General features: G+C 38.9%; 1 protein-coding gene across 1 annotated transcript in view; it reads left to right on the plus strand.

Moving 5' to 3' along the window:
* The window catches only part of GANC (glucosidase alpha, neutral C), a gene marked incomplete at both ends in the record, with an annotated part of 57649 nt that overhangs the window by 24904 nt on the left and 10370 nt on the right, over positions 1–22375 (plus strand). Inside the window, 11 exons of the mRNA XM_084239988.1 lie at positions 243–339; positions 1367–1547; positions 1751–1904; positions 4520–4755; positions 8041–8167; positions 9037–9116; positions 11311–11454; positions 12603–12699; positions 17134–17235; positions 19008–19251; positions 20946–21014. Of these exons, the coding sequence (XP_084096114.1) occupies positions 243–339; positions 1367–1547; positions 1751–1904; positions 4520–4755; positions 8041–8167; positions 9037–9116; positions 11311–11454; positions 12603–12699; positions 17134–17235; positions 19008–19251; positions 20946–21014 (1531 nt within the window). The remainder of the gene's footprint in view (positions 1–242; positions 340–1366; positions 1548–1750; positions 1905–4519; positions 4756–8040; positions 8168–9036; positions 9117–11310; positions 11455–12602; positions 12700–17133; positions 17236–19007; positions 19252–20945; positions 21015–22375) is intronic.

Raw genomic sequence — 22375 nt, forward strand, 5'->3', positions numbered from 1 at the left:
TCAGTACACAGCTATAGAAACGTAACTCATAACTGACCAGGACTTTGCCTTGTTTACTTCTGTGTCCTTACAATGCCTGAATATAACCTCTTAAGGAGTCAGCATACATGATCTGCTGATTGATCAGGGCGAGCTCACGGCTCTCAGCCCCTAATCCAGTCATCTTGGGACACTCACAGTTACCTGAATAATTGATTGTCCCATTAAGTAGAAAAACTCAGTCAGTGTCCTGGTGCCTACAGGTCCTACCTCCATCGGTTTGGATTTTTCCTTGCATGGATTTGAGCATCTCTACGGGATCCCGCAACATGCAGAGTCACACCAACTGAAAAATACTCGGTAAAGTGAAAACAAGAATTCTTATAAGAGGCTCTGGTTTCTGGATTGAAAATGTTTAAAAGACAATGGCTGAGCCAGTGCTAATAAGCTCCTAGCCTTTTCCTCCTTGATGTTGCTTACGGATCTTTAAGAACTTTCCTTGGGTGATCACCCAAAGCAGTGGTTTTTTATTTTTATTTTATCTTGTGGCAAAAAAAAATCAGGTAGTTATAAAAATGTTAATGCTGAACTTTAAAAAAAGTAAGATATATATGTAAAAAGATGAGCTACTGTGGTTGAAACAGTGAGGAGAGTATCATGCCACCCCTGTGGTTTTGCTTTCACCTCTCAAGGCCTTTCTGCAGAACCCTGGCAGACTATGTCATGAAAATACACTGACCTAGAAAAAGACTTTAATGAAAAAAAAAAAAAGGACAATGAGCCAGAGACTGGGAAAAGCATGGCATCTCATGTAACCTTGTTTCTCCTCAGCAAGATAATGTCAAATGAAAATTACTGACAAATTCCAAATGCATCAGACTAAGAGGAAGTAAAATCAAAGAGAACCAGTTTGAGCAAGTTTGCCAAGTCCAGACACAGGTGGACACTGTGATAAATGCATCAAAACTGTGCTTCTCTTGCTCAAACCCAAAAGCTGTGTCCCCACCCCAATTCAATTCCTGATCTTTTCCCATCCAGCACGGTGAGGCATTATAGGATACTACCCCTTGTTTGAGTACCAGAGAGGCATGTACAAAATTTGTCAGTGATGTTTATATTCTATTGGGGAGGATTCACAGGAAACAGGCTTCCCCTCACAAAAGATATTCAGAATCTATCCAAAATAGGAAATCATGCATGTGTCAAATGTCACATAAGGAGATGCCAAGGGAATCAAAGTTCATGTCACTCAGGTTGAGAGGGGAAGTATTTAGGGAGGTGGTAAAATTGAACCTTGAAAGATGCATAGGACACCAGGGAACTGGTCTATTCACTAATAATATAGTTGTGGTGGTAACTGATGATAATCCTTATTTGTGTGTTTCAGTGATGGGGATGTTTACCGTCTTTATAACCTGGATGTCTATGGATATAAAATACATGATAAAATGGGCATTTACGGTTCAGTGCCTTATCTCCTGGCCCACAAACTGGGCAGGACTCTAGGTATTTTCTGGCTGAATGCCTCAGAAACATTAGTGGAGATCAATACAGAGCCTGAAGTAGAGGTGAGCTATGGAGCATGGCTGCATGTCAAACTTTCAGAAGAAACCAAACCAGTGAAGTGTACTCATAATTCTGGGCTTTGTAGTGGCAGTTCTCTGCCACCTAAGTCTGATGGTATCTACGGGAACAGGCTTTTACTTACATATGGATGGGTGTTGTAGGATACAGGGAATCTTTTCATTCATTCATTCCATTCCTTTTCTAGTACGCACTGACCCAGATGGGCCCAGTTGCTGCTAAACAAAAGGTGAGATCTCGAACTGACGTGCACTGGATGTCCGAGAGTGGAATCATTGATGTTTTCCTGCTGACAGGACCTACACCTTCCGATGTCTTCAAGCAGTATTCATACCTTACCGGTACTTGCATGTGGAAGTGCTAGCTTCTTGTCATAGATACTGTAGCCCATATATCCTCACTGTCAGTTATGTGTTGTATACCATGTAGAATTTATAAACAATGTACCCAAGCTTTGGAAGAAGCAAGCATTTCCTTGCCTTCCCCTTATCCCAGTCAGCTTGTTTATTTTTTTTTTTTATTTTTTTTTTTTTGGCCTTTAATTTATTTATTTTTTTTTCTTTTCTTTCTTTTTTTTTTTTTAATTTTATTGTTATATTCCCCATACAATTGCAGCCCCCCCATTCTGACTCCAATCCCTCCCCTCCCGCCCCCGCCCCCCTAAAAGTGTCTCTGGTTCATAGTTTTTTGTTCATTTTGATTTTCACTTTCTTATAGTTATTCATTTTCCTGGTCCCTTATTTAAGTTTTCTAGATTCCTGCTATGAGTGAGACCATCCGGTATTTTTCTTTTTCTTTTTGGCTTATTTCGCTGAGCATGATCCCTTCCAGCGCCATCCATGTTGCTGCAAATTGCATGTGTTTATCTTTTTTGAATGCTGAGTAATATTCCATGGTATATATGGACCACATCTTCTTGATCCAGTCATCTATTTTTGGGCATTTGGGTTGTTTCCAAAGCTTAGCCATTGTAAACAGTGCTGCTATAAACATAGGGGTGCAGGTGTTCTTTGGAATTGATGTTTCTGTGTCCTTTGGGTAAATACCTAGGAGTGGAATTGCTGGATCATATGGAAGCTCTATGTTTAGTAGGTCCAGAAATCTCCACACAGCTTTCCACAGTGGTTGGACCAGTTTGCACTCCCACCAACAGTGCAGAAGAGTTCCTTTTTCTCCACACCCTCGCCAGCATTTGTTGTTGCTAGTTTTTTTAATATGTGCCATTCTCCCCAGTCAGCTTGTTTAAATATTGTACTAAATCTAGAACTCCTTTCCAAGTATTAACTCTTAATACTTGCCTTCTTTAACATCTTTAACCCCTGGGTTATCACATGACATATATCCCAACTTGACTTTCCTATGTTCTATTCTTCATTAAAACTTAACAATAGCTTTAGAACTAAAGCATTTCATCTGAAAAAATATCTTGGGGGGCCCCCTGGTGGCCTAGGGGTTAAGTCTCAGCGCTGTCATCAATGGCCTGACTGGGATTCCCCACCAGGGAGCTAACCCACATGACACAGCAGACCTCTCCTGTCTTCCCCACTGCTCCCCTCAGCAGTGTATTTCAGTAGAACCACCTGCTCTGCTCCCCATTCTATCTCTGGTGAATCCTCTCACCCCCAGCACCTCTGGTCTACATTCCAGTTCTTCTACACAAAATTTGTTTTGAAAAATGAATAAAAAAGATCTCAATTCATGCAAAAAAAGCAGACAACAAAATGCAACATTATTTTAGGATAAAAAAGTGAGAAGACTAGAAATAGAAGGAAACTTCCTTAATGTGATGAAAGGCATTTATGAAATATCCACGGCCAATGACATACTTGGTGAAAGACTGCAAACTTCCCCCTAACATCAGAAACAAGACAATGTGCCCTCTTTCCCCCACTGCTATTGTAGATTGTGCTGGAAATTCTAGCCAAAGCAATTAGGCCAAAAAGAAAGAAAAAAGAAAGAAATTAAAAGCATCCAAATTGGAAGGATGGAAATAAAATTATCTCTAGGATCACAAGAGAAGAGTAGTATTCCATTGTGTAGCTATATCCCATTTTCTCATCCAATTCTCAGGCAGGGAATTGGGCTATTTCCATGTCCTAGCTGTTAAAAGCCATCTGCATAAACACTGCAGAGCATATAGTTTTCTGAGTTGATGGTTACATGTTCTTTGGATCGATGCCCAAGAGTGGGCTTCCGGGGCCACACAGTATTTTCATTTTTAGTTTTTTAAGGTAATCTGCTAACCTAGTCCTATTTTATGGGTACAAATGTCTTTTTTCATCTCCTTGGAGATGCTAATGATAATGGTTTGATGATTATTTTGGTTCTTGCATTGTCCCTATTTTCTCAGAAATCATCTTGTTCTGTTTCTTTATGTGGATCCCTGTCTCTAACTTTGGAGACAGAACTCCCTGTTGGGTGACCTTTGGCTATCTGTGTTTTGCTAGGTTTCTAAGCCTGACTGCAGGGCCCTTTCCAAATAAACCCTCTCCAGTTACATCTTCTTTTGGTCTCTCTCACAATATAATCACCCTGGAATGTTTATTTTTCCCATAGCCTATCTTGAACTTCTCTGCCTCTGCACCTTTCTATTCCTTGTGCCTGAATATTCTATTCATTCTCCCTGTCTGGTATATTCTTGCTTATTCTTCAATGTCCAAATCAGTGTTACCACTTCCAAGAAGCCTTTCAAAACCCTATGCACTTCAGTGAAGGCAGAATTTATTAATCCCTCTGTGCTCCCACAGCACTAGGATGATACCTTTGACATAGCAGTTGTACCTCAGAACAGGGCATATTATTTACACACCTGCCTCTTCAGCCAAACTGTCAATTTCTTGATATTCTAAGTACCAAGCTTAGTGCTTAGTGCCCTGCAGACATCCAGGGAATGTTTATCAAATATATAATTATCATTGTGGAGGTAGTTGGCTCAGTTGTCGTTTTCCTCTCTTAGGCACACAAGCCATGCCCCCTCTTTTTTCCTTGGGGTACCATCAGTGCCGCTGGAACTATGAAGATGAGCAGGATGTCAAAGCAGTGGATGAAGGATTTGATGACCACGACATTCCTTACGACGTCATGTGGCTGGACATAGAGCACACTGAGGGCAAAAGGTACTTCACCTGGGACAAGAAAAGATTCCCAAACCCCAAAGGGATGCAAGAGCTGCTCAGGAGCAAAAACCGTAAGGTAAAATAAGCCAACTCTTCTGAACCTTGTAATTACAAAGCAGCCTTTAATTTTTACAAACACACTAGTGCACAAGAACCACCTGATAAAAAAATGGTTATGGAAATAGTGCCTTTAAATATAATTGTAACTTGGCCTCCCTGGTGGCACAAGGGGTAAAGCACAACACTGTGAAGCTATCCACAGCCTCTGCAGCACAAGTTCAATCCCAGACCAGCCAGGGAGCTACCCACATGGCGCAGCAGACCTCTCCTGTCTTGCCCACTGCTCCCCTCAGCAGTGTATTTCAGTCAGTCTGCCTGTTCTGTTCCCCACTCTGTCTCTGGTGACTCCTCTCACCCCCCGCATCTCTAGCCTATACCCCAGTTCTTGTATGCATAAATAAATCTTAAAAAATAAATAAATATAATTGTAACTGTGGTAAGAGAACAACAGTGGTGAAAAGTGTGATGCCATCCTCCCCTGCCTTAATTGCTGAGATCCCCATGAGGATGAGGAAACTCGTACTCAATTCCACCTGCTGTGGTCACCCTCATGCAAAATTTGGTTATAATGTCAAGATTGATGGCATCACACTAGTACCAAGAAGGTCTGAAAAGACTAACTAGTTACTTAATAAGGTTTTCTCCCAAACTACTTTGAAATGGCTTGAGAGAGACAGGAAAGGTGACTCGCTCAACTTTTATAGTGGGTAGAGGTGGGTCTGGGGTAAGGATTCCTGTGTGGGGGCTGGTGCTTACAGGGTTTGAACTTCCTGCTGGGACTAAAGGAGAGAGTACCAGGGCTTTCTTTATCAGCTTGCATAGATATGGGCCAGAAGGGTAAGGGGGAATGGTGGAGCTAAAAAGTTCTCACCAGTTAAACATCAAAGAGTCCGACTCTTTATTATATCATTTTTTCCCTGCGTGCTTCCCAACAAATTCCTTCTTTCCTTCAAGGAAAGAATTAACATAGAAAATGGGGCGGGGGAAGGGTGTGTATGCAGGTGTGGTGGTCGTGTACTAGCTATAATGAAGAGCGAGCATGAGAAGAAAACGGAGTGAGAAAAAGGAAAGCCCATATCAATCATGTAAATGGTTCCCTGGGGTTCATCTCCCTGCACTTAAAGTCGCCTTTCAACCCACTGCCTTGATCTCTGGACTTTTCACAGGTGGAAGGAAGTTGGAGCCAATCCTGTTAACTCACAATTTCCCCATAAATACACAGTTCCCGTCTATCAAGCACATGCTGTGGTATGGTAAACACATTATTCCACCCAGTCTGTACTGGACGTTACCCTGTTTTTCAAATGTAGAAAGGAAGGATTACATGTTTTGCACAGAAGTACACCGTGAAAAAGTAGCAGATTCTGAACCATGATCTGCCTGACTTCAGAATCTATGTCCTTATAAGCAGTTACTTATTGAGTTCTTCAAATGTTCAAGATGTTGTGCTTATGCTGAAGGGAATGAGGAGATGAACTCATCAGGGTCTTATAGTGAGTGAGGGGAAAGGAAGTAAAAACGATGGCAACATGGGATGGTCACATACTAGGCTAAGAAAGGTCAGGGTATGGGCAGAATGAGAAGATTGCAGCCTGCTGGACTCAGCTGTTTAGTGGCAGAGGGACTTTTCAGATGAGCCCTGAAGGATGTGTCTCCAATTAATGGAGAAGGGGAGAATGAGAGAAGGCAGTGCAGTCAGAGACTAGAATACCCAGTGGTGTTCAGAAAACAACACACAGGCTAGTTTGACAGGAAAATAAGGTGCATACAAGACTTGAAGAATCTGAACTTGCTGGCTGCTCTGTATGCAGTAGAGATAGTAAAAGTTTTTGAATAGAGTTAATATCCAGAATCTGTGAAGAACTACACCTCAGCAACAAAAAGTCAACCTGATTAAAATTTGGGCAGAGGACTCGATAGACATTTTTTTCAAAGAAGACACACAAAAAAACACAAGTACAGGAAAAGATGCTCAACATCCCTAATCGTTAGGGAAATATGAATCCAAACCCCAATGAGCTGTTACTTCATTTCATCAGGATGGATACTGCAAAAAACCAGAAAATGAGTTAAAGTACTTGAGCACTGACAGTGAGAAAGTAAAATGGAGCAGCCACTTTGGGAAATATTATGATGGTTCCTCAAAAATTTAAAAGTAAAATTACCTTTTATGGGTCTATACCCAAAAGAATTGAAAGCAGGAACTCAAGCAGATATTTGTAAGTTTGTGTTCATATCAACATTATTTACTATAGTCAGAAGGTGGAAGCAAACAAATGAATGTATAAGCAAAGTGTGGTATAGACATAACTGAAATATTATTCAGCCTTTAAAAAGGGGGGGAATTCTGATACATGCCCCCACATAAATGAACCTTGGGGACATTATGCCAGTGAAATAAGCCAGTCACAAAAAAGACAAATACTATATAATTTCACTCATTTGTAATGCCTAGTCAAAATAATAGAGACAAAAGTAGAATGATAGTTGCCAGGGTCTGAGGCGAGGAGGGACTGAGAAGTTGCTCTTTAATGGGTATAGAGTTTCAGTTTTGCAAAATGAAGAGGTTTCTGGAGTTTGGTTGCACAACAATAAGAATACATTAATACCACTGAGCTGTACCCTTAAAATAATGAAGATGGTAAATTTTATGTGTATTTACCGTAAATTTAAATTTATGTAAATTTAAATTTATGTAAATTTAAATACAGTGGAGAATTAGAATGTAGTCTTGATTTTAAAATAGAGATGAGGAAGGATGTTCTAGCCAAATAAAGTGGTGGGGAGACCCTCGGCTAGGTGGAAGCAAGAGTGCAAGGAAGGCAGGGAGAGGTGCTAGAACAACACTGTAGTCATGGACCTGTAATCACAGCTTTGCTCAAACTTCCTTCTTCAGTACACCTGTAGCATTGGGTTTTGGGAGGTTTTGTTTGTTTGTTTTTAATACCATTCTCTTACTTTCTTTGTTTGCTTTTGTCAGTGTTATCTTAGCCTTAGTTGTCTAGGGAGCAGGGACCCTGCCTGCTTAATCCTTTATGTCTAGCATCCAGCACCACAGACAGAAGTTCCTAAATGCTACCTTATGAGCACATATTGGTTGGACAGCAATACTTATGAAAAAGCACTGGCCTGGTTTTGATATCAATCTATATTCCATTAGCACATAAAAAGTTACAAGATCTTATTGGTGCCTAAAATATCTGAATATACTAGTAGTAGTAGTTTCTGAGTAAAATTTGAGCTCAGAACTATGGTGACTCACATGAACTGATAAGATCTTCAACTCTTTCTATCCTGACAGCTGGTCGTCATTAGTGACCCCCACATCAAGATTGATGCCAACTACTCAGTATACGCTGAGGCCAAAGAACAGGGCTTCTTTGTGAGGAATCATGAAGGGGGAGACTTTGAAGGGGTCTGCTGGCCTGGTAAGATACCACTGTATCCATTTATTATTTCTACTTGTTTAGTCCCCACTAATGAAGGTCACACACCCATCGTTCTATTCTTTGTAGGTGCCTCTTTATACATTTTAAGAGCCTTTAAGAAAGAAATGGTATTGCCTTCTTCTGTATCTTTCATAATACCTGGTACAGTATGCTTTATATACATTTATCAGTGAGCAAATGAAAAATAAGCCAAGTTCAGTGACGTGCTATTTCTCTAAGCAACTAAAAATACAAAGCCAGTGAATGGGAATAGAGAGGAGGAGAAAAACAAAAGTGGCTCTGCAGTCTCCCGCCCTGGGACCCTTCTTTGCCTTTTAGCCCAGAGTTGTGATTCCCAGACTTAGATGAGTGACCTCAGCTGCCCCTGGCAACTCTGGATTCTTCATTTCAGAAACTATTAGTTTAAAGCCTTGCAGAAAGTGCTCAAGGACAAAAGAATAAAAATCACCATTCTCTCATATCACAGGACTCTCTAGTGCTATCACACTCTATGACAATCCGTGCCCTGTAGAGAAATCCTATGCATTCCATCCCTGTCATACCTCGTATTAACACTTCTCTGTCCTCTACCATTCTTATTTCGACTATCTTATGCCATTAGTGAGGGGCAGGTTCAGTCTTGACGTTTGTTAACTGCCATTTCCCTGGGCCTCCGAGATTGAAAGATCTAGTGATTGTCACTGGAGCCCAGAATTGCCCTCCTTTGCTTCATGCCACTGTAGCAGCTTTTACGTTTGCTATAAGGTACCCATTGATTATCCAGCATTCACATCCAATTATCTTCTTTTTCAACACATCTTACCATCAGGACCATCATTCCTAACAGGCTATCTATTCTGCTTCTGCAGGTCTCTCTTCTTACCTGGATTTCACCAATCCCAAGGTCAGAGAGTGGTACTCTGGTCTTTTTGCTTTCTCTGCTTATCAGGTTTGTTTGTTTTTTTCTATTGCTCTTTCCTAGTTACTTCAAAGGGTGAAAGAAGGGGGAAAGTAATTGATTATAGCTACTTTACTTCATCAAATAACTCTTTTATTTATTTATTTATACAAGAACCGGGGTACAGGCCAGATGCGCGGGAGGGTGAGAGGATTCACCAGAGACAGAGCGGGGAACAGAACAGGCAGACTGATGAAATACACTGCTGAGGGGAGCAGCGGGAGCGACAGGAGAGGTCTGCTGCGCCATGTGGGACCCTCGCCAGCCGGCCGGCGGGGATCAAACCAGCGCTGCAGAGGCTGCAGACAGCTTCACAGCACGGTGCTCAACCACCTGCGCCACCAGGGAGGCCCCAAATAGCTCTTGATAAGTAATACTTGTATGAAAAGGCAAGGATGGCAACCATATTACAGAAATTGGTGGTGCCAGGAAAGATGCCATGTCTGTTACTAAATGCACAAAAGTAGTCATTTTGAGCTCTGTTATAACAGGCTCTGTGACATATCAATGTACTTTAAAATAGAAATTCATATTTCCAAATTGATATATATATTTATGTAAAGTAGTATTCTGTAACTACTTTAAAATAATGAAATTAAAAATAATGAAATGATATATATAGAAATAGCTTACAAAGTATAAATGTCACTAAAAGTGAGGTATAATAAAAAATCAATTCTTAGTATCATTTATAAGAATCACAGCTGTAAAGGTTGAATGATGATGTTGTATACCTGAAACTAAGATAATGTTGTAGGTCAGCTATACTTTAAAGAATCACCTAAAAAACCTAAAGAGGCCACATCTACATCACTGTTTTCAGCCAATTATTATGATATAAATATGATGCCTAATATAAAGTGAGTATTTGCTGTGTCCCAAGCACTTTGCTAAGCACTTTATGTGCATTGTTTGATCTTCACATTAACCCCTCAGAAGTTTGAACTATAATGAAATAACCCCACAATCAGAAAATTGAGGCATGGACAAGTCTAAAAACCAAAATTTACCTATGAAGTAAGTGGAAGACCTACGATTTGAACTCAGCTGTTGCTTCCCCAACTCCATCTTTTATTCACTAAACTCTAGTTTCTGATCATCATGTATTAGGACACAAAAGACAACTTAGAGCAAAGATAAACCTTGAGGTAAATATGGCCATGCTCATTTATTTCCATATTGTCTATGGCTGCTTTCACACTATGATAACAGAGCTGAGTTATTGAAAAATAGAGCCTATAGCCTGTAAAGTTGAAAATATTTATTGTCTGGACTTTTCCAGAAAAAGTTTACCAACCCCTGTCTTAGAGGGTGCTTAAGAAGGACAGTCAAGAATGTTAACTATTTGGAAACCATATATTCTTGTTTAGAGAAGTACCTATGTTTAGAAATAGAAGGAAGAGTTCAAAGGAAACATGTAAGCCACCTCCAAGCATTTGAAAGACTGTCATGTGGGGGAGTCAGCAGTTGTTTTCCGTGTTATCTTAGAAGGCAAGCTAGGCCCTGTGTGGGGATGTTACAAGGAGCACAATTTTCAGAAAATAATGGAATGAGCTGCCTAAGGGTCCAACATTATAGCTGTTGAGTCAAATGCTGAGGCACCAGGGTTTCTCCATAAGGGAGGCAACACCTCATTAACGAGATGACTCAACTGTCCCCTCCCACTTTAAAGCGAACGGTTCTATGTAGGACCCAAGCTAATAGGTGGTGCTAATAAGCAGTATCTTAGCTGTCAAATCTCTCAACATATTGTGGAGAAGACAGAACCTTATCAGGCACAGCCATGATTACCCCTACTTAAGAGTTGTGGCATATCATGGATGATGTAGAGCCTAATTATGATTCACAGCCTTTCCTATAGGGGTTCTCCATGTTAGGCCTCAGAGTAAACTTGCTGAGCAATATGTATTTCACACACAATAGGGTGGAACATTCGTTCATTCATCAGGAAATACTTATTGAGAACTTTCTGCAGTCCAGGTACTATTATTGGTGGTTAGGATTTATCAATGAACAAAACAGACAAAATTCCTTACCCTGTGGAGCTTTTATTCTAGCAGTAGAGCAGAGGACAGCACCTAGAGAATAAACGTAAGTAAATGAAGTGGGAAAGAGAAATAGGGGCAGCCATCACATTAACATCATCCCTGTAGACGTATTATCATGACCAAGATTTACTTCATAGGGATCTACTGACATCCTCTACATCTGGAACGACATGAATGAGCCCTCCGTCTTCAGAGGGCCAGAGCTAACCATGCACAAGAATGCCATTCATCACGGCAACTGGGAGCACAGAGAACTTCACAACATCTATGGTTTTTATCAGGTAAGACATCCAGAAAGGAGACAACAGGACCCATGCACCCTACCTTTTGGACAGAAAAAGTATTTACTTTGTAAAACCATACCCTCCTGTTCATTTCTCTTTGTGTGTCCTTTCTGATGACTGCAATGAGGTTGCACAAATTAGGTTGTACGAATAAGACTTTAAGACATTTTCTCCCTTTGCATCTTTTCCTTCTAGAATGAAGGTGGTATTTGAATATTGTGAGACTAATTATAACATATAAACACTTCCTTGACAGGAGCCATTAGTAAATGGTACTGGCTACTACATCTAAACTTTTATTAAAGTAGATAGTGTATTTATACACAAACAAAGAAGTTAAAACATGTTTTGCAATTTCACAAATGTCTAAAAATATAACTATTACATTCATATCAGGGAAGTAAGATATGGAGCACATATATACAATTTCAGTATGCTTTTTATATGTAAAAAACCTTTAAGTACTTAGTTTTCTGACTGGAAGGGGGTAGAATTGTTTTCCATTTGCCAATCACATCCAAAAGACTTGGCAGTCACTTGCCCATCTTTATATCCATGGCTCTTTGTTATTTTCAGAATCTAACACCAATAGGTAATTTTCCAGTAGGAGCTACTGGCTAGATATAGTATGGTTTTCAAATAGTAAGTATTTACCTATCTAACAGCCTCTTATTATCACTGCAAACTGCTTTAGAGAATTTTCTTATATATACCTGGGCGAGTCACAGCTTTCCTGAATCTGTTTATGTTTTTTCCTTCCAATGAAATCTATCTCAAGGTTGCTGTGTAGATCATATGAGAAAATGTTATAAAATGCCTAGGAAGAATAAGCACCAAATAAACTCTAACTTATTATTTGTAAGTTACTATTTCATTGTTGTTTCAGCCAAAGAAATTTTTCTGTTCTTTTTTTTATTGAGGTAACATTGGTTTACAACACTGTATGATTTATTTCTGTTCTTTTAACAGGGGAGTTTAGTTTTCATTGCATCATGAAAAAATGATTTGACAGATTTATGTTATTATTTTCCATTTCACATTCCCAACTATTGTTCACTTTTTACATGTTAAATAGCTTACTAGGGATAGCTGCACAATGCCCTTATCCAAACATCCTTCGAAATTTTTCGTCTTTGATTTTATAGCAAATGGCTACTGCAAAGGGACTGATACAACGATCTAGAGGGAAGGAGAGACCCTTTGTACTTACACGTTCTTTCTTTGCTGGGTCACAGAAGTATGGTAAGGAATGACTTATATGTTCGTACTTAGAAACATAAGTTAGCAAGCTGTTGTGTTTTGGGTATTTTGTTGTTGTTGTTTTGACCACTTAGAGTATATGGTGCTGCTATGTTGATGCCTTTCTTTTCAGGAGTTATTGGGTAAGGTTTAGATTATACAGATGATATGCCCTGAACTATGTGTTTTGTCCTATGAGACAGTAAACCAGTTTTACCAAAGTTTACTCGGTTTCCTTGAAGAAAAAAACCACCTCCTTGTTGGGAGAATGATTTCAGAGTATTTCAATTTTCTGGATTAGTTGTCCCTGATCCCATCTCTTTGATTTATCAAAACCAGGGAAAATATACTTCTAACACATTCCTTCAACCGCCTGTTCCACTTAGCAATATGACTTAAAATAGATGTGGCTGATGCTTGCAGTCAGGGTCATCTATAACAGGATCTGGTTTACTGTTAGGCAGAAATAGTTCAACTTCACCACCTGTGGCAGACAGGCTATTTTAAGTTCCCTGGCCTTGCATAAATAGCGAGGTCTAACAGAACTGAGGTCCTCATTTGAACGATCCAGCCTTTACTGTACCATGGACATTATTAGTCTTCCTCCTCCAGCCCTAAAAGCCAGCCTAGTAGGGCTCTGGAAAAGACCAAAATATTGTCATCTCAGGCAAAGATTCAGGTCCATAGATGCTTATTACAGCATTAATCCTTGAAACAAAAAAGATAGAAAATCCAAATACATAACAATAGCGAATAGTTATAAAAGTGTAGTGTATTTATACGAAACACTATCATTAACGCTATTTAGAATAATAGCATTACCTGCAGAGAAAATGTTTGTGATTTCATGATTTCAGGATGCCTAAATGCTTATATATTATTTCAATTTTGTTTAAAAAATACATGTGAGTGGTAGTCTAAATCAATAAATATAACACCTTGACCATCATGAATGATTTACCCATCTCTCTTTTCCAAATTCTCTGTATCGGTTTTTATCACTTAAAGTAATAAAGTATTTTTAATGAAAACAATTATAAGTAATTCCAGGGGCACAAGGATGGTTTAACATCCGAAAATCAATCAACGTTATCCAACACATCAACAAAAAGAAATATAAAAACCATATGATAATATCAATAGATGCTGAGAAAGCTTTCGACAAAGTGCAACACCCATTCATGATAAAAGCCCTTGAAATTCTTGGGATACAAGGAACATACCTCAACATCATAAAGGCCATCTATGACAAGCCAACAGCCAGTATCATTCTCAATGGTGAAAAGCTGAAAGCAATTCCATTAAGATCTGGAACAAGACAAGGATGTCCACTCTCACCATTGCTTTTCAATATAATACTGGAAGTCCTAGCCAGGGCAATAAGACAAGAGAAAGACATCCAAGGAATCCAAATAGGAAAAGAAGAAGTCAAACTATCACTATTTGCAGACGATATGATATTATATATAGAGAACCCCAAAAACTCCACAGAAAAGCTAATTCAACTCATCAATCAGTTCAGTAAAGTGGCAGGATACAAAATCAACACGCAAAAGTCAGTAGCCTTCCTATACACAAACAATAAATCTGAAGAAGAAGAAATCAAAAAGACCATCCCTTTTGTTATTGAAACAAAAAAAATCAAATATTTGGGAATAAATCTAACAAAAGAGGTAAAGGACCTATACAAAGAAAACTATAAAACACTGTTAAAAGAAATAGAAGAAGACACAAAGAAATGGAGAGACATCCCCTGCTCATGGATTGGAAGAATAAACATTATTAAAATGGCCATCCTTCCAAAAGCAATATACAGATTCAATGCTATTCCAATCAAAATTTCAATGTCATTCTTCAAAGAAATAGAACAATTATTGATGAAATTCATATGGAATCACAAAAAACCCCGAATAGCCAAAGCTCTCCTGAAAAAAAAAGAAGGGAATGGAGGCATCAGACTCCCAGACTTCAAACTATACTACAAAGCCATAATCATCAAAACTGCATGGTATTGGAACAAGAACAGACATACAGACCAATGGAATCGAATAGAAAATCCAGAAATAAACCCACAGATTTATGGTCAACTAATCTTTGACAAAGGAGCAAAGAATATGCATTGGAGCAAAGAAAGTTTGTTCAATAAATGGTGCTGGGAAAACTGGGTCGCTACATGCAAAAGAATGAAGCTTGACCACCACCTCACACCATACACAAAAATCAACTCAAAATGGATTAAAGAACTAGACATAAGACCTGAAACCATAAAATATATAGAAGGAAATATAGGCGAAACACTACGTGATTTGCACATCAAAGACATCTTTACAGACACATCACCCAAAGCAGTGATAGTGAAGGCAAAGATAAACAGCTGGGACTACATCAAATTAAAGAGCTTCTGCACAGCAAAAGAGACAATAACAAAAACAAAGAGAAACCCCACCAACTGGGAGAACATTTTTGCACCCAACACTAATGATAAAGGACTGATCACAAAAATCTGCAAAGAGCTGATGAGACTCAACAACAACAAAGAAAATAATCCAGTCAAAAAATGGGCAGAAGAGCTTAAAAGAAACTTCTCTGAAGAGGAAATGCAAATGGCCAACAGGCATATGAAAAAATGTTCAACATCACTTGTCATCAGGGAAATGCAAATCAAAACTACCATGAGATACCATCTTACACCAGTGAGAATGGCACATATTAAAAAAACTAGCAACAACAAATGTTGGCGAGGGTGTGGAGAAAAAGGAACTCTTCTGCACTGTTGGTGGGAGTGCAAACTGGTCCAACCACTGTGGAAAGCTGTGTGGAGATTTCTGGACCTACTAAACATAGAGCTTCCATATGATCCAGCAATTCCACTCCTAGGTATTTACCCAAAGGACACAGAAACATCAATTCCAAAGAACACCTGCACCCCTATGTTTATAGCAGCACTGTTTACAATAGCTAAGCTTTGGAAACAACCCAAATGCCCAAAAATAGATGACTGGATCAAGAAGATGTGGTACATATATACCATGGAATATTACTCAGCATTCAAAAAAGATAAACACATGCAATTTGCAGCAACATGGATGGCGCTGGAAGGGATCATGCTCAGCGAAATAAGCCAAAAAGAAAAAGAAAAATACCGGATGGTCTCACTCATAGCAGGAATCTAGAAAACTTAAATAAGGGACCAGGAAAATGAATAACTATAAGATAGTGAAAATCAAAATCAACAAAAAACTATGAACCAGAGACACTTTTAGGGGGGCGGGAGGGGAGGGATTGGGGTCAGAATGGGGGGGCTGCAATTGTATGGGGAATATAACAATAAAATTTATTTAAAAAAAAAAAAAAGATAACAGAAGATATGCATACATAATTCTTGATCTTTCTAAACACTGGCCCACTGAATGAAGCTATCAGGTTTGCTTCAAAGTTTATAATCAATAAACCATTACAGAGAAAAATTGTGTTAAATCCTGTGCTGAAACCAATAACCAGAGAGAACTGTACAACTGTATGAGAAGTGAAACATCTTCATGTTTACATGAACTTACTTTATTGATGAAAATATTGTCCTATGGATTTCAAAGTCAAGGAAAAATTATTAGAATACTATTTAAAAAGAATAGTCCCTTGAATATATATATATATATATATATTTTTTTTTTTTCTGTCCTTAAGACAGCCTAAAATTCCTATGGAAGATTAAAACAAAAATAGTTACCTAAACTATTTTGGTATAAGCTAGGAAAAATGTTTCAGGAATAATCAAGATTTAATTTTTTTTTCTTTTTATGGATCTCCTTATATAACCTACCTTCACAAACTCATTAACTGTACAGTGAACATGACCCATGACTTTAAAGTCAGACTTCCTGGGTTAAAGCCTATACCACTTAGCAGATAATTATATCATATTGTACACTATACTATAATATCCACTCTTTTTTTTTAAGATTTATTTATTTATGCGTATAAGAACTGGGTACAGGCCAGATATGTGGGAGGGTGAGAGGTTTTACCAGAGACAGAGTGGGGAACAGAACAGGCAGACAGTTTCAAGACACTGCTGAAGGGAGCAGCAGGCAAGACAGGAGAGGTCTGTCGCACCATGTGGGTATATCCACAGCCGGCTGGGATAGAACCCATGCTGCAGAGGCTGCTGACAGCTTCACAGTGCTGCGCTCAACCGCCTGTGCCACCAGGGGAGGCCCTGTTTTGTGGATTTTAATGACTTTTTCACATTAAAAATTAATTTATTTTCATTGTATAAAATGAAATTTGTGTATTTTAAGTAAGTAATGTTTTCCTTTATATTAATATATATATCCCTATATATTATATTCCTATTACAAATGAAGGCTGTAAATATGAAATTGAATGTGTGGACTAATTAGTGATTTTCTTTTAATGCCTTGCCATTGGTTACCAAAGGTGCTGTATGGACAGGTGACAACACAGCAGAATGGAGTTACCTGAAAATTTCTATCCCAATGCTTCTCACGCTCAGCATTACTGGGATCTCTTTTTGTGGAGGTAAGATGATCTGCTGCTTGAAATAAGAGAAAATAAAAAGCCAGGGTGTTTTTGTCAAAATTGGTCACAAATCCCTTTTCATTGGCTATTTTGGGCAGGAGAAAGTGTGGGGAAGACAAAATGAAGATAGTGGAAGAGAGGAGATTAGAAAGGAGATTAAAGGGGTGCTTCAGAGCTGAACTGAGGACATAAAGTACCATGTCAGGAAGGAAGCCTGAGAGCTTCTTTCTCTCATTCTCTTCATGCTTTCTCTACAGACACATATGATAACCGAGTTTCTCTTCCTGAAACAACTTTTCTTCTTGAAAATGAAAAAAATGGAGAGAATAAAGATGAATTTAGCATATCAGAAATCATCCTTACAGAAATCCTTTTTTTTTTTTTTGACACTAGCGTTTGCTTCTTTATTTTTCCTTTTTCCTTTTCCTACTTTTACATGTTTTTTCCTTTCAGAAATCCTTTTTACTCAACTGGTTTTAAATTCTGTGACATAATTCAACTTTTAAAAGATATGCTCTTTAATTATAGGTGAACCATATAAAGGATCAGGGGAAAAAAATAACAATTTAAAAAATAACAAAACAAAACAAAAATAAACAGACAACTATAAATCAGAGACATTCTGCAGGGGAGACAGAGGAGAGAGATCAAAACAAGGGCGAGAAGAGCACAAGGGACTATGGTGACTGTGCACGGGTGAATTGATGGTGGGAATTCTTTTTTTTTTTTTTTTTATAGAGGCATGTTTTTATTTATTTATTTATTTATTTGTTTTGTTTTGTTTATACATGCACTGGGTACAGTCAGAAGCGCGGGAGGGTGAGAGAATTCACCAGAGGCAGAGCGGGGAGCAGAGCAGGCAGAAGGACCGAAGTACACTGCTGAGGGGAGCAGCGGGCGGCAGGAGAGGTCTGCGCGCCATGTGGGACCCTCCTCCGGTGGCCGGGGAGCAGCCGGGGATCGAACCTGCGTCGCAGAGGCCGCGGGCAGCTTCGCAACCCAGCGCTCAACTGCTGCGCCACCGGGGAGGCCCGATGGTGGGAATTCTATGGGGACTACACCTGAGAAAAGAAAGCAAACACTGTAAAAAAAAAAAAAAGAAAAGAAAAGAAAATATATGCTCTTTAAAAAGATATTTAGTTAGAATAAGATTCTCGGGTGGACTGCCTTCCCTAATCCCTGATAATTCTGTGCAGACAAGAGATCTCAATATGGAAGGTGTTCAGCATGGCTACAATTCCAGGGATTCTTGTTTCTGAAGGAATAGTGGTAACTTACTATCACTTTTTTGATACTTGTATTTTTACAGCATTGATCCACATGTAATAGGAGAAATAATGTATCCTGCTTAAGGGCTAAGCATGAAATTCTACCTAGTTCTTTCTATAATTTTTATTTTACTTAAGCTGTGATTTTTGAAAGGAAATCACTTGTTGTCATCACCACCCACCTCTGAACAGAATTAATCAAACAGACATTTTGCAATTTCTGGATTATCGGAGCTCAAGAACCTACAGGAATGTCACTCTGGTAGGAAAGTCTCTGATCTTTTGACAAGAAGAGAAGATTCAGAAAGTGTATTTTCAGATCTCCAAATAGTCTGAGTTTTTTAGTAGGTGCTCCCCAATTTGAGGCCATGGTTTTAGCCTGTCATTTGAGCGTGTGCGCAGTGCCTTTGTCCTGTCAGTCCTCAAGACCTTATTTTTATGTCTGCACATCATTTGTTATAAGTCTGGTTGCCTCACTTGGCCTCTCTCTGACTGAATAATCAGCTGATGTAGGTGGCTTCATCGGGAATCCAGAAGCAGAGCTGCTAGTGCGCTGGTACCAAGCCGGGGCCTACCAGCCCTTCTTCCGCGGCCATGCCACCATGAACACCGAGCGACGGGAACCCTGGCTCTTCGGGGAGGAACATACCCGACTCATTCGGGAAGCCATCAGGGCGCGCTATGCCCTTCTGCCCTATTTGTATTCTCTGTTCTACCACGCACACGTGACTTCCGAGCCTGTCATGAGGTAAAATGGCGTGTGAGGATATATGACCCCCTGCCTCTAAATCACATGCAGTGTTGTAAACCAAGGTTACCTCAAAAAAGAAAAAGCTTCACCAGTTAGGGCCTCTGCAACCAGTAGATACCAGGACATCCCTCAGCCAGTGTGGATGGAGTGATCTCAAGGGAAAAGGTAAAGATTGTGTTTAATCAACTGTCAATCAGCTTATGGAGAGCCAGCTGTGAGCTGGGTGCTAAGAATGAGGTCACAGAAAATTAAAAACTGGGACCTGATCCCCTACTACTTTGATTCAAGTGCTAATATTTGCTAGGAGATAGAAATAGAGCTTTTCAAATAACAAGGAAGTGACTGCAACAGAATCATTCATTACCCACAAGCATCCACTCAAGAAGAATGACTTATTCTGCCAGTTTCAGGTTCTTAGAGTTCAACCCTTAGGTGTGAAGACCCTCAGGTCTAAACAGTTTCAAGTTTGATGTAAACATAGTTCCTAGTATATAAATTATATTCTGATTATATTTGGAGGGCAGGATATGAAAAACAAAATACACAAAGAGACACACATAATACACCAAGACTTCAAGATCAGCAGCCCCTAGACCTGGCTCAGATTATAATCACCTGGAGAACACCTGAAGTCTGTAAAAATACAGACTTCAAGGCCATGCCTTCAAACCGATTAGGACTTTCCGTGGATATCCTACAGATCTATATCTGCTAGCTGTTTCCCTGGTGTTTCTAGACCTCAGTCAGGGTAGCAACCACTGCTTTACAACCATTAAATGGGAAAGGATTATGATATCACAAAGGCAAGTGAATAAGCTGAATATAAGTTTCTTCTATTAAAAATATATTTTCTTAGACTAATTATAATAAAGTAAAATTCAAAATCAACAAGCAACTATATACCAGAGACACACTACGGGGGGCAAGGGAGAGAAGGGTGTAGGATCAAAACAAGGGGGGGTGGGAATTGAATGGGGACTATAACCAGTGCGAAAATGCATACAATGCGCAAAAATGAAAAATGGTGTAAAAAATATATAAAATTAAATTAAATTTAAAAAAGACCAAAAGAATCTTCATGAAATTTAAAAAAAATAGACTTGTTGATACATAGATACATAGATATTGAAAGTTGTTCCTTTGATAAGCACAAAACTCCTCCTAATTGTGTACAATGATAAATTGTTTTAAAAAGGCACCAAGTTTCTCAACCCTCCAAAAATGTTGCCAGTTTGACAAGAAAAATCAATTATTTTCATTTAAATAGGTAGGTAATGATCAAGGATACATGAAAGTGATGGCTTGGAAAAAATAGCACAGATTTTACGATATTATAAAGTATGGATTTTACAAATATTTAGTATGTTTGACACCAAATATGTTAGACATTTGTACCTGTAGAAAGCTCTGATTCCACCTGTCAGAGCAGTATTTAATACTCTGCAATCAGAAGGAAAAATTGCAGGTGACAGACTCTCAATCTTAACAGATGGCCCTTTCATGTAAGAAAAATATATAGTAGTAACAGCAATTACTCATAAAACCATGACTCATCTAAATAATGAGTTGTGGCTCTTTAGCCTTTTCCAGTTTCCACTGAATACTTATAAAACTGCAAACAAAAGTAATTGGACTGAAATAAAAACATCTTAATGAAGTTGAAGAAAGATTATTTTTTTCCCTTCCCTCAGGCCTCTGTGGATAGAGTTCCCTGCGGAATTCGAGACATTTGGTGTGGAAGATGAATACATGCTGGGTGAGTAGTTCTTGATGAATTATAGTTAGAGTAAACACTGTATATTTTTGTTATATTTTCGAGTGTAAGACTACTAAAATAAATTCCTAATGTCAAGAAAGCCAAAAAAAAAAAAAAGAAAGAAATAGAAGAACATCCCATCACTAAGATTTTTAGTGTATTAGTGGATCATAGCTCTAAGCTAATTGTCATACAGCTCTTCTCATAATATTGTTTCTGTTAATGTCCAATAAATTTATTCAACTGTTTCAATAAATTACAGTAAATATGCCAGGTGTCTCTATTTATAGATGCAACTGGGATTTTGTTCTGGGTCCACTCCTAAGCTGCAGACACCATACAGGGAAGGGAAGTAGGTAAAAGGCACATAAATAAAGACCCACAATGGCTTATTTCATATACAAAATAGGCTTTTTGTTGTTGCTGCTGGCCTCTTCTTGACATGGGTTAGTCACCAAATCTAGCACATGGAGGTTTATCAGCTTGGGAATAGGACTCAAGAAACTAGGCTCAACAGAGAATTGCCCAAAAGGTGAATCCTGTTTCTAAAGAATGGAAAGCCCTCAATGTATAAAAAACCTACCTCTTTAGGTGTCTACTCATCCTTAGGCCTCAGTTTAAATAAACAGCTACTTCCTTAAAGAAAACTTCCTTGACAAAAATTGCTTCCTAATACGTAATTCCACCCATCTTAGTCAAAGTCAGTCCTTTCCATTACATAACTTTTATTCATTTTGTACTTTCTCCTTTTTTGGCATTTGCTTTAATTCTAATTAATTTGCAGTGACTTGTTTAGTATCTGTGTTCACAGGCTAAAAGCCCCACAAGGGCACGGACCATGTTGTCCTGTTTGCCACAATATCCCCAGAGCCTAGCATAATGCCTGGCACTCAATAGCCTCTCAGTGAATATTTGTTGAATTAGAGAGTGAATTCATAAAAAGATGGATTTTACATACCTATGGTGCCACGTTCAAAACAAAATTAATAATCCAGATTGCCTCTAAGAGGACTGCCTCCCAGTGATAACTGTGCAGTGAAGAGGATGTATTTACAGTATGATCTGCTGACCACATTTTGGATAACAGTTACAGACTTGCCATCGTCAAAATCACTTGTTACACACAATGGCACACTTGGTAAAGTACACTGTCACTTTCAGACTGCTGGCTCACTAGCACTTATGCACAAAATGAGACTGAGCTGGACAGTGTCTGGGTCTCTCCTGCCAGGCCCCCAGGGCTCATGAGGGATAATAATGCTGTCACCTCTTGGAGCACCTGTCCTCTTTCTAACAATGCATCTCTTTAATGAATCATTGGTTCAGCTCACCAAGATCTCTGCTTTCAAGAGGTTCACAGTCTTC

This window comes from Talpa europaea (genome assembly GCF_964194135.1).
Source record: "Talpa europaea genome assembly, chromosome: 8".
NCBI lineage: Eukaryota > Metazoa > Chordata > Mammalia > Eulipotyphla > Talpidae > Talpa > Talpa europaea.